At 39.2% G+C, this 13,365-nt stretch overlaps 2 protein-coding genes across 3 annotated transcripts in view; one reads left to right on the top strand and one right to left on the bottom strand.

Annotated features, from left to right (window-relative positions):
- Positions 1–717: 717 nt before the first annotated feature.
- On the bottom strand, positions 718–13,169 carry LOC115201028 (syntaxin-4). 2 transcript variants are annotated; one of them, XM_029764228.1, is made up of 11 exons: positions 12,941–13,169; positions 12,467–12,571; positions 11,998–12,097; positions 9,067–9,141; positions 8,869–8,939; positions 8,652–8,760; positions 8,402–8,475; positions 2,572–2,709; positions 2,180–2,290; positions 2,000–2,086; positions 718–1,862 (listed from the first exon to the last, which is right to left on the bottom strand). In XM_029764228.1, exons 1-10 carry the CDS (start codon positions 12,968–12,970, stop codon positions 2,009–2,011), a joined length of 891 nt encoding a protein of 296 aa, XP_029620088.1. In that variant the 5' UTR covers positions 12,971–13,169; the 3' UTR covers positions 718–1,862; positions 2,000–2,008. The 2 variants fall into 2 exon arrangements, with proteins under 2 accessions (XP_029620088.1, XP_029620089.1); XM_029764229.1 differs by lacking the exons at positions 11,998–12,097; positions 12,941–13,169 and having other exon boundaries at positions 12,467–12,552.
- LOC115201027 (rho GTPase-activating protein 44) overlaps positions 12,565–13,365 on the top strand; it is a 125,839-nt gene continuing 125,038 nt past the window's right edge. The window contains exon 1 of the mRNA XM_029764226.1: positions 12,565–12,631. The gene's annotated coding sequence lies outside the window, so the exon portion shown is untranslated. The remainder of the gene's footprint in view (positions 12,632–13,365) is intronic.

Here is a 13,365-nt window from a genome sequence, read left to right as displayed (position 1 = left end):
TCGGAGGGCAAAGGCGTACTCACTTGGCAGCCAGGCCCAGCCAATCAGAATGAGGTTTTTCCCCACAATGGAAAATTAGACAGAAGTACCCACACACGATTCTGCAGGTGAAAAAGCCGGATGTGGAGGTCCTGGACTGGTCTGCGGTTCTGGGGCCAGTTGGACGTACTGCGAAATTATCTAAAACAACGGAGGCAGTTTAGGGTAGGGAAATTAACTTTGAATTATCTGGTGGACATTCCTGCAGTTAGCATGCCAATTGCACGCTCCCTCAACTTGAGACATCGCGTTGTGACAAAACTGTACATTTTAGTGGCCTTTTATTGGCCCCGGCACAAGGTGCACCTTTAATGATCACGCTGTTTAATTAGCTTCTTGATATGCCCACCTGTCAGGTGGATGAATTATCTTGGCAAAGGAGGGATGTAAACAAATTGTGCACAATTTGAGAAGCTTTTGGTGCTTATGGAAAATTTCTGGGATTTTTCCATTTCAGCACATGGGACTAACACTTTATATGTTGCGTTTATATTTTTTTTCAGTGTACCATAAATCTTTGCCTGTCAGGGATTTGCTTATGTAGCCATGTCTTTAGTACATCAATCTGATGGCTATTGAGAACATATACAGTACTGGAAAATGTTACAATATAAATGTGTGCGATGTTTCCCTCAGGGAATATGCAGCCGTAGCAGAAAAAAAGGCACGGAGACAAACCATGCTTTGCAAACTTTAATCTGTGCAACAGTTAAACATTTAAATTGCTGAAAGTTTGATACAAAATTCAACAGCCACATAATATACAGTAACAATGTACTTCACTGCTCTCCTCACTCATCCCGTTTCTCCCTTCGCCAAATACTGTACAAGTATTTAGCTCCTCTAGTCACTTCATAGGGAGGAGCTAGTCAGCACAGAGAATTAAGGCTAGGGTAAAGTACCATGGCTGATCTCTATGCAGTTTGAAAACAAAATCTGATAACATGGTTAATGAGTTCTTGAAGCAGAAGAGCATTGAATAATTACAGCACAGATTCCATCCCTTCTTTAAAATAAGGTAGACAAAGCCCTTAGATGTCCGCAAACACAAGAAAATGTTAATTAGGAAAAAAGGCACCATAACTGTAAGGGTTCCTATTACTGTGGTGGCAAGACTAAACATAGCAGCTTCCACAATATTAAAATTATAAATAAATACTGAAGTGAATAGGACAACATGGAGGCAGTGGGCAATTCATTGCAGTGCTTAGACAACATTCTCCTAATGGGAGAGAAAGTTCAAGTGCCAATTCTTTATAAAAGATCTCTATATACAAGGGTAACATGGAACCCATTTCAGACACCTTTCAAATGTGATAACTGCACGTCTTAATTACTCACCAAATAATAAATTGGCGATATACAATTATATTATTCTAGATCTGCATTTAAAAAACAAGAAGCCCTAAGCGCTTAAAATGTTTTCTTTCGCTTTGTCCTTATACAAGAAGAATCACTTGAGCACTTAGGTTTTCCTGAGCAAATCTGATCAGCACCTTGTCAGTGTCGGTTCTAATACTGCATTCTTCCTTGGGGGACACGTAGGGGTCCAACAAGTTGAGTAAGTAACGAGTTGTCCACACATTTTCATTTAGGGTGCCATTGAAGAAAAGGGCACCACAGAGAGAGCCAAAACAAACTTTCAGCTTTTGCTGAAAGTGGGGCAGTAAACGTATAAGCATGAGAGACGATGGCTGTTTGTGTATGTGTGCCTCCCGGTCTGTGCCAGGGTATAGATAGTTAAGAGGTCAGTGATATCAATAACACAGGACTTCTCTTCTTTTCAAGGTCCCAGGGCAGAAGTGGGTTAGAGGAAGATGACACTGCAAGGAAGAATTTCAAAAAAGTACAAAATAAGTTGATTGAATACATTGACCTAATCAATAAATAGTTCATAGTTTTGTATTTGCAGTAAATTAATGTTGAAATATGGCCATTTTTGCTAACTACAAGAACTCACATCAGAATCTCAGGAGAAGCTGATAGCCAATGAGATGGCTAAAATGAGGAGGAGAATGGCACAGCATAACGCAATCCATATCTTCTTCTGTAGAGGAAGAGAGCGATAGAAAGGTAGTATCAATGTTCATTAGCTAACCTGTCCAATAATTGTCACAACAACCTTAAAATTAATTCCTACCTTGCGTGCTTGGTTTTGATAGGTGGCAGCTTTCGCAGTGTCTGCCACTGCCTTTTCCACATAGTTAGTTGAATTGATGATGTTGGCTTCAATGCGGTTGACCATCTCCCCCTGCATAACAGAACAACAGTTTGTCAATTCAGCAAACACTTCACTAAAGGTATTTTGCCAACCAACTTTCTCAGTAACAAGTCTCCAAAGCCCATTTTTCCTTTCTCCCCAAAGTGTGTGCACTTGTGCTGGTGTGGGAAATAGAATTTGAAAAATGGATTCTGCCCATGCTTGCACCAATCCAAAGCTTGTACATCTTTGACAGGGAGTTAACAAGTGCACACTTGGGTAAGAAAGGTAATAGGGCTCCAGTTTGTCCTCCTGGGGTGTGACAGTCTTACCTGAGCCTCCACCTCCATGGCCAGGTACTGGAACATGTCATGCAGGTCCCTAATGCTCCTTTCCAGTTTAAGGATCTCATCATGCCGGGACTCAATCTCATTCAGCGCCTGCTTAGTGGCTTTAGCGTCGATCAGAATCTACAGGAGGGAGAGAGTAAATGTTACAATCTGGTTCTGAAGAGCCTGACAAAATGTCTGAGAAATGATATGACAAGTGTCTATTTAACTGCTCATAAAACTTAACACATCTAGTCAAGAGAACATCAACTACGCTTGAACTGAAACAGCTATAGTCACACTTTCTAAAGCAGGGGTGGCCAAAGGGTTCCATCTATGGGGTTCTCTTTCACAACTATGGTGACTATACAGATTTCTAAGAATGTCCCCAGACACAGGCATTGCAATGAGTGCTTACCAAATCCAAACCTGTAGTCCAATGCAAGCAAACAAGAGTGTCTTAAAAACAAATGTCATAATTTTACTCCAGGAGCATGTAGTGCCTTCAGAAAGTATTCAACCCCCTTGACTTTTTCCACATTGTGTTGTTACGAAGTTGGATTGATCGGTCATTTTTTTGTCAAAGATTTACACAAAACTCTGTTCAAAGTGGAAGAAAAATGTATTTAAAAAAAGTAATGAAACAATAATATATATTGAGTAGATAAGTATTCAACCCCTGAGTCAATACATGTGAGAATCACCTTTGGCAGCAATTACAGCTGTGAGTCTTTTTGGGTTAGTCTCTAAAAGCTTTGCACACCTGGAATGTACAATATTAGCCTTTTTTTTAACGCTCTGTCAAGTTGGTTGTTTCAAGTCTTGCCATATATTTTCAAGCCAATTTAAGTCAAAACTTTAACTAGGCCACTCAGGAACATTCAATGCAGTCTTGGTAAGCAACTCGAGTCCAGTGTATGAATAGTTGGCCTTCTGTTTTAGGTTATTGTCCTGCTGAAAGATGAATTTGTCTCCCAGTCTCCGTTGGAAAGTAGACAACCAGGTTGTCCATAGGATTTTTCCTGTGCTTAGCTCTATTCATTTTATTTTTATCCTGAAAAACTACAGTCCTTATCGATGACAATTACACCTCTAACATCATGCAGCCACCACCATGCATGAAAATATGAAGAGTGATAGACCGTGTTGTGTTGGATTTGCCCCTAGCAAATGTATAAAGGACAAAAAAAATGTTTGTTTCTTTGCAATATTACTTTAGTTCTTTATTGCAAACAGAATGAATGTTTTTGAATATTTGTATTCTGTACAAGATTCCTTCTTTTCACTGTCATTTAGCTTAATATTGTAGAGTAACTACAATGTTGATCCATCCTCAGTTTTCTCCTAAAATAAAATCACCGTTGGCCTCATGGTGAAGCGGTTTCCTTCCTCTCTAGCAACTAAGTTAGGAAGTATGCCTGTATATTTGTAGTGTCTGGGTGTATTGATACACTATTAGTGATGTGCAGTTCGCTAACGATTCGTTCTTTTTGAACGACTCTTCACTGACTCGAGTCATGATTCGTTTTTCTGAGTGATTTGTTCATTTTAGTTGGATGTTTGACCTAACTTACTATTGCTGGCCGCAACGAGTCCAACAGCAGGATTAACACACGCTCCTCCGGCTCAGCAGCTCCAGAGACATGGGCCGACCACCAACTGTCTGTCATAAACACGCAGGGAAATACTTCCCTACCAAGCAAAAGAGCAGTAACTACACATTTGGTCAAAAATGAGTTACACATTTTTGATACATTAAATACATGATTTAACATGTGGACAAATATCCAGCCTCCACTGTGTTGAGAAAATGGGGCTCATGTCTGCAGTAACTGGAAAAAGTGGCAGTGAAACCAGGGACAAAAAGCAGTAACTGGAAAAAGTGGCAGTGAAACCAGGGACAAAAAGCAGTAACTGGAAAAAGTGGCAGTGAAACCAGGGACAAAAAGCAGTAACTGGAAAAAGTGGCAGTGAAACCAGGGACAAAAAGCAGTAACTGGAAAAAGTGGCAGTGAAACCAGGGACAAAAAGCAGTAACTGGAAAAAGTGGCAGTGAAACCAGGGACAAAAAGCAGTAACTGGAAAAAGTTGCAGTGAAACCAGGGACAAAAAGCAGTAACTGGAAAAAGTGGCAGTGAAACCAGGGACAAAAAGCAGTAACTGGAAAAAGTGGCAGTGAAACCAGGGACAAAAAGCAGTAACTGCCATCACTCACGTCAGTTACTGCCTTTTGCCTTGGGTTCACTGAGCTTTGGGCTGCAGCTTCTATGGTTTACCTTGGTATTATTGATTGTTTTTTGTTGATACAAGTATCAAACTATATGAAACGGACAGCAGCATACAAATAAATCTATGAACAAGTGTGTGCAATAAAAAAAACGAAAAAACAATGGAAACCAGTGTATTCCAGTGGGTATACCAAGCAAGAAGGCAGTAACTGCCATCTAGGGTCAAGGTCAGTGTAAATACAAATTTCCTCATGTTAAGACAACAGATAACCACATCTCTAGTGATCTGACTACAACTCATTTGGCTGAACAATTAAACTATAAAGCCATTTTTCTGAGTTCCACTCCATGAGCAGTTACTGCTCTTTTGCTTGTGTTCGATTCTAACTTGAAATATCCTTCTTCATGTTACAATATTATAACTGAGTGTATGGAAATCTACTGAGTGAGAAAGGGTAGTGCAGAAAGATTACATTCTGTCAAAACATGTTATTGTTAAATCTCATGTATCCCATAGAGAGAAGGGCAACGGTCTGGTTTCAGTCACAGATAAAGTAGGACAGCCGTGAGTTAGGGAGGAGTGAGGAATTCTGGACGAGGTCAGGTCAGATGAAGTGAGAACGAACAATCGTCACTTGAATTCCTGCCGAGCAACAAAAATGTATTGGCTGTCTAAATGTGCAAGGAAGAGACTCAGCCTAGGAGGGTATAAATATACAGTAGCAGTCAAACATTTGGACACAGCTACTCATTCAAAAGGTTTTTCTTTGTTTTTTACTATTTTCTACATTGTAGAATAATAGTGAAGACATCAAAACTATTAAATAACACATATGGAATCATGTAGTAACCAAAAAAGTGTTAAACAAATGAAAATATATTTTAGATTCTTAGCCACCCTTTGCCTTAATGCCAAGAGTGTGCAAAGCTGTCATCCTCTCAACCAGCTTCATGAGGTAGTCACCTGGAATGCATTTCAATTAACAGGTGTGTCTTGTTCACTTGTGGAATTTCTTTCCTTCTTAATGCGTTTGAGCGAATCAGTTGTGTTGTGACAAGGTAGGGGTGTATACAGAAGAAATCCCTATTTGGTAAAAGACCCAGTCCATATTACAGCAAGAACAGCTCAAATAAGCAAAGAGAAATGACAGTCCATCAGTACTTTAAGACCTGAAAGTCAGTCAATCTGGAAAATTTCAAGAACTTTTAATGTTTCTTCAAGTGCAGTCGCAAAAACCATCAAGCGCTATGATGAAACTGGTTCTCATGAGGACCGCCACAGGAAAGGAAGACCCAGAGATACATCTGCTGCAGAGGATAAGTTCATTAGAGTTACCAGCCTCAGAAATTGCCGCCCAAATAAATGCTTCACGGAGTAACAGACACATCTCAACTTTTCAGAGGACACTGTGTGAAATCAGGCTTTCATAGTTGAATTGCTGCAAAGAAACCACTACTAAAAAGACACCAATAAGAAGAAGACTTGCTTGGGCCAAGAAACACAAGCAATGGACATCAGACCGGTGGGAAAATGTCCTTTTGAGATTTTTGGTTCCAACTGCCGTGTCTTTGTGAGACGCAGAGTAGGTGAACAGATGATCTCTGCATGTGTGGTTCTCACCATGAAGGAGGTGGTGTGATGGTGCTTTGCTGGTGACACTATCTGATTTATTTAGAATTCAAGGCACACTTAATCAGCATGGCTATCACAGCATTCTGCAGCAATACACTCTCCCATCCGTTTTGCGCTTAGTGGGACTATCATTTGTTTTTCAACAAGACAATGACCCAAAACACACCTCCAGGCTGTGTAAGGCTATTTGACCAAAGAGAGTGATGGAGTGCTGCATCAGATGAGCTGGCCTCCACAATCACTCGACCTCAACCCAATTGAGATGGTTTGGGATGAGTTGGACCGCAGAGTGAAGGAAAAGCAGCCAACAAGTGCTCAGCATATGTGGGAACTCCTTCAAGAATGTTGGAAAAGCATTCCTCATGAAGCTAGTTGAGAGAATGCCAAGAGTGTGCAATGCTGTCATCAAATATATTTTAATTCATTTAACACTTTTTTGGTTACTACATGATTCCATGTGTTATTTTATAGTTTTGATGTCTTCACCATTATTATGCAATGTAGAAAATAGTAAAAATAAAGAAAAACCCTTGAATGAGTAGGTGTGCCCAAACTTTTGACTGGCACTGTATGTGCTTGTGTAAACATGTATTTGTCTTTTCAGCTGTTTGACCCAGTGGATGTTTGGGCTTTGACTAGTTGTCCATTAGTTTGTCAGGACCTAACACTTGGTAGGGCAGAATAGATCATGAACAGAGAAGAAAAATACATGTTTATAACTGATCACATGGTGTAAGAATGATTGCAATTAATTGATTATCGAATATTACGATGGACACAGCTTTGTAGAACCAAAACATACATAGCCTTTGCTCAACAAACTCAACCTCCAGAATAAATAGTTTGGGGGGGGCTGCAGTTTGCGAACGACATTGTGCTCATCACCATCACGGACGGAGGTCAAGCAATGCATTCTGCCAAGAGTCGTTCACAATCTCGTCCGGTTACGGCCACAACTAGACCTCGTTACAAATGTATCAATGCATCTTATTTGTATGCCTAGCAATCAAACAAATGTTGGCTACATTGTTTAAAGCACACGTTTACAAGTCTGTCACAAATGACAGCTCCAATAAGCTCCCCATGATGAACGAGAAGGTTGTACTCTTTCGAGTTTTCAGTTCCCTTGTTTTCCAGTAAGGATTTCTGCATGCTCTGGGCATTACTGACTCAAATGAACATAATCAGTCTAAAAGATTTGTTCTTCTGACTGAACGAGTTGAAAAAATCTGAGTCAGTAAAAACAGCCAAACTTCATCACTATCCAAAGCGTAATTACTTCACCATTCTCAAAGGGTTATTCAGTGTCTGGTTTTCCCATTTTTACCCATCTACCAGTAGGTGGCCTTTGTGGGGCATTGGAAAAACCTCCCTGATCTTTGTGGTTGAATCTGTGCTTGAAATTCACGACTTGGCTGAGTGGCCTTATAGATAATTGTATGTGTAGGGTACAGAGATGGGCAAGTCATTCAAAAGTCCATGCAACTTATGTGATTTGTTAAGCACATTTTCACTTGAACTTATTTAGGCTTGCCATAACAAAGGGGCTGAATACTTATTGACTTAAGACGTTTCAGTTAAAAATGTATTCATTTGTAAACATTTCTAATTACAAAATTCCACTGGCATTATGGGGAATTGTGTGTATATCAGTGATACAAAATCTCAATGTAATACATTTTAAATTCAAGCTGTAACATGTGGAAAAACACAAAGGGGGTTGAATACTTTCTGAAGGCACTGTATATGCATTTGTCTTGGTCCCAAACCTAACACTAAAGAGCTTAACTAGACAATGCCATGTCTATGTTTTTTTGTCATTCTGCTATAATCAGAAAAACTCAAGAGCCTGAAAAGTCATAGTTAACAGAAAATTACCCAACAAAAAGAGGAAAAGAATAATGTTGTGGGATTGCCAACAGGTGGTTTCATCATGAATCATGGTTACTTTAAGTCAGTCAGTCATACTCACATTCTGTGTGAAAACATCAGTCAGTCCACTTTCAAGCATACCGTCCAACTCCTCATCTGTAACATTGGTGCCCGCTGGAGGGATAGAACAACGGTTGCTGCTTTTGGGTACATTTCATTTTCACATGAAATCACCTTTGTAGATGAACTTCTACATTGTAGTCTTGAATTCAAAAGATAAAAATCCATGGTGTTGAAATCCCTTTCTGATCAGCGGTATGATAACCGTCACAGATGACATTCAGACTCACTGATTCTGAGCTGCCTCTGTATCCTCTCCACGTTGCGATCTCTGTAGGAAGCCTGGATGGTGTTACAGTGGCCCATCAACTCCACAAACTCTCGAGACAAGACACCATGCTGGAGAAAGAGAGGGGAGGCAGAGAGATGGAATAAGTGTTAAATTCATGTCAGCCTACTGTATATTGGATTACAATCAATACTTTATTAATTATATAGAAGCCTCACTTGTGCTCTCTGCATCCTTAGGTTTATGGGAACGTATTTCCCATCATCATCTCCTTTTTTGGGTTCAATGGCTGTAAAAATAAATAAATAACAAATCGGTTGGATATTTCTGTATTCAGGTATATCCACTGCGGGCACCGAATCACCTGTGATCATTAGTCAATAGCTAACCATATCATTTCAGCTTAGAATACTCACTGTTCAGTTTCTTCTGGATCTGCATTGCCATTGTTTTGATCTCTTCCCGAAGGGTTTGGAGTTCCCTTTTCATACCTGAACCACAAAGAAACGTTACGACCTCACCTTTTATTTACTGTCAACAGCCAGAGTAACAAATCCCTCAGCCTGTAGGGAATAATGGTACCTAATGGTATGCTTAGCAACAACTGCTTTATCACCAAAAAGGAAAAATGCCCTTCAAACCGAGAAACCTTTTAGTACAATGTGTCCCTTCTGACAAGACATGGAGGTTCAGTGATCAATTTGTGACAGCTCACATTACATAAGGGTATTTCCATGTAAAAACCTCCATGAGCAATAGCATGTGAAGCTCATAGCGGCACATCAAATTTGGTGTAAAATGAAAGCTAAGAGTATTTCTGAGAAGTTAATGCATTTCTACATATTTCAACCATTTTCCCATCCTAAAAATGAATAAGCAAAGGCTTTGATTTCTGGTCAAACAGATGGAAAAGGGGTCTTAGAAAACATCTAGCAGAAAAAGTCTTAGAAGGTATTAGAAATACATCAAAGCACAATAATGTTGAAGTCCCCTACCAACTAATATCAACATTTAGTTTTGCTAAATGATCTGCCTTCTGTAGGTTTAAGAAATATTGCCTAGTGTCTTGTCTTTCTGTTACCAAAAAAACCCATCGATCTTTGATATATTTTCTAATTAAATTAAAGTGCACAAAAGTAACAAAAAAAAAAAAAAAAGGTGTACCTCCCAATTAGTTATAAGCAGTAATACATGAGGCCATGTGTTATGACTATTTTTATCGGGAGGCAAAGCCACTCAAGTGTATTTCTGCTGTTATACAACAGTTTACCAGCATGAAAAAACAAGATTCTTTCCCAAACCATACATTTTCCAACAAAACGTGATGTTACATTCACTAACACTGCTTGTAAAGTGCAATTAGCGGCATTCTCTGGTCGTTAGTTCGATTTGTATTGACTGCCATGTGACGCAAATCTACACAAGTGCTGGTTGATAGTTCCAGAACTTTGGAGGTTGCTATGGCAAACAAAAATGGTTGCTATGGAGGCTCTTACCGTTGCTAGCTAGCCAACACAGCTAACACAATCACTTCAGACTGAGGCTGGAAAGACTGCAAACTAGCGGCGTTTCCTTTTACTTGTTCATTTATTGACATTTCTTTGTGTATCCATACAAATGATGCTGAATCATGATATCGACTGGCTGAGAAAATCTGCCTGTCTGTATTGCAACAATGTTGCAAATTACAGAGATAATGTCTAGATGCTTGGGAAAACAATGGGAATTTCAAACCACCCGTTCATTAAAATGTTTTAACTGATAAGAATTCGGTTTATTAAGTTATTAAAAACGTGTCATTCTGTTACCAAATCGACCAAGAAAATCTGTAACAATGACTACAACTGAATTGGCTACAATGAGAATTCCTAGTATTTTATTTTATTTAACTAGGCAAGTCAGTTACGAACAAATTCTTATTTTACAATGACGGCCTACCCTGGACAAACCCTCCCTTAACCTGGACGACGCTGGGCCAACGCTGGGCCAATTGTGCGCCACCCTATGGGACTCCCGATCACGGCCGGTTGTGATACAGCACGGGATCGAACCAGGGTCTGTAGTGACATCTAGCACTGAGATGCTGTGCTTTAGATCGCTGCGCCATTCGGTAGGGTAGTTCCATGTCATTTCTGCAAGCCATGACACCCACCATCTCAGATTGTTCTGATATCATTTCTGTAGTTAGAAAACAAATAAGATTAGCATTCCTGCAACAATATTTTATTGAAATATAATTAGAACTCTGAAAAATTAAGCTAATTGATTGCACCCAAATTGGCTATTTTAATTGATAGGATTCATATAATATAAAATAAATATAGTAGTACCTAACATCTGATTTGGACCAAACTTTTTTCTAAAAGTAGCTAGGTTTCTATCCAATAAGCGGCAGATTGTCATGCAAATATTCTAAAATCAGCATAAATAAAATATGCGCATTTCCCCACCAATGGTGCGTTTACACCAAACTGACTTGTTGCGGATACAAATCTGTATGTGATGACATAGCGCACACAAAATGTACATTTTCACTTAAGTTTTCATGTACCGAATAAAAATCAAAAGTTCAATGTGTTACCATCACATTTTCAATTCTACCGATAGTTTTGTCACTAAAAGCAAATGTGCCTACTCCGGTCTTGTCGCGTGCGCTCTAGCCAGCTCGTAGATACAGCGCGGGTAGGTTAGTCTACATGATGAGATTATTTTTGACAAAACGTCAGTCAAGCATCAAATCACCATGTCACCAGAATAAGACCCTCGATATTTATTGGAAAAGAGCATCAAGCTGCACTTTCACCCCTCTGTGAATTTCATCATCATTTATTTCACCTGTAGCCTAATAAATTGCATGCTTTCCCAAGTCACAGTGGGTGGACCATGCACCATATCATCACGTGACTCCAATTTTACTTCAATAGGATGTTTATTATATCAATATTTGCGCATAAAAATGAGTTTCTGCCATTTCTCGCATAATTCATTTTACCAACACAAAAATATCTATTTGTCGAACATTTATAAAATTGTAACGAAACTTCCTGTTTCCATCACAGCTCTACCTGTTACCAAACTTTATATCTGCACTGTTTTTCGAGTAAATGTGTTCTTGTTAAATTCCCAGTGGAAATTGTTCAAAGTAGTCCTTGTGCATTGAGTTGTATGGTTTGTTTAACTTTGCAATCAATGGTTTTTGTTTGGAGTCTCAGTGTCATTTTGTTACCATGGAAATGCAATATTCTATGCATATCATATAAGAACTCCTACATACATTACCACCATGCCATATATTTACATACAGCATATTAGCACTAATGTCAGTGTGTTAGTGTTGATCTACTGACCGTCCTCTGGCAGTGCCACACCCAACACTGTCTTCTGTTTGTTCTCAAGGTCAGAGACCACCTTTTTAAGCATCTCCATTACCCCTCGAATCTCTAGGACCTTATGAGAAGGGATAAACAGGCTGGTAAATGTAATAGAAGCTAAACTGTGAAATTGTTTTTTTTGGGGGGCACTAAAGAAAAGACCAGGAGACAAATTCCGCATCATCCTGTGTGTCACTGACGAGATGACTGTGTTCGCATAACATGTACATTGGGCATACAGAAATGCTACTGATTTTGACTTGACATTATTTCAGCCAGATCACATTAGTATGATAGTTTATGTTGGCACAACAAACTGTTCCTGTGCTTGGCATCCACAAGCCAAGATAAAAATACTGCAGAGTAGCATAACATTGAAACTGCAAACTGAAACTAAAAATGCAAACAGATGTCTCAACTCTTGAATTATTTTGCATGATTTCACCTTCTTGAAAAAAGCATCATTCTCCTTCTCTTCCTTCACTGTAGAAATCCCCGGTTTGACCATAAGGGCCTTGCCCTCTTCCTCCTCGTCTGACGCCTCTGCGGTCTGGTGTGTGGGGAAGAGGGAATAGGGAAAGAATGGACACAATCATCACGTCATTAACAGGTAAATCCAACATGCAACCCATATTGAGTGCGGCATTGAACTTTCAATACACTTTTAGCCACTGGCCCACCCTTGGTTCTAGACTATCTTAACTATGCTAACTTAGCTAGATATCCTAGGTTTACAAATAACTAGCTAGGTTCGCCAATTATAAAGCAATGTAGCTAGCACTAATAGCTACCAGATAAAGAATACATTAAATACCCTATGAAATAGCTACAAATTCTGCATTTGACCATGCATAAGCGTCTATGTTCATTGATATTGGTTAGTAGAAGTTAGCTAGCCTGTTTTTCTTTTTAAACTCACATTGCCAAGTTCCTTAGTTCGGTCCCGCATTTCCTCTCAGTCCAAATGCAATGTATTAACGAAGATACTATTACGATATCCTGTATCAAGGTAAATATTTGTTTAATCAAATGAGCAATAAAACATCAAAAAAAGTTTGTGTCATTCAACAAGTACACTCTGGTAAACTGCTACCACAGATATAAAACATATTTGCTGCTACTTCCTCTTCAGCTAGTATTTCAGAGAAAAACAGTCCACATTAGGACACACGCCACCTATCGTACTGTAGTTTAATATAGGTAATTGATGGCGCATGCGCGGGAATTTTTAAACTTTCAAACAAGCCGCTGCGTAATGTTGCCCTCTGCTGTAAACATGGTCATATTTATAATTCATTTCTGCTTAATTTTAATTGTTGTACCCCACAACAAAATCTGAAAGTC

This window comes from Salmo trutta, chromosome 10 (genome assembly GCF_901001165.1).
Source record: "Salmo trutta chromosome 10, fSalTru1.1, whole genome shotgun sequence".
NCBI lineage: Eukaryota > Metazoa > Chordata > Actinopteri > Salmoniformes > Salmonidae > Salmo > Salmo trutta.
Note: the sequence above shows the minus strand (reverse complement) of the source record. Positions and strands in the feature narration are given on the sequence as shown.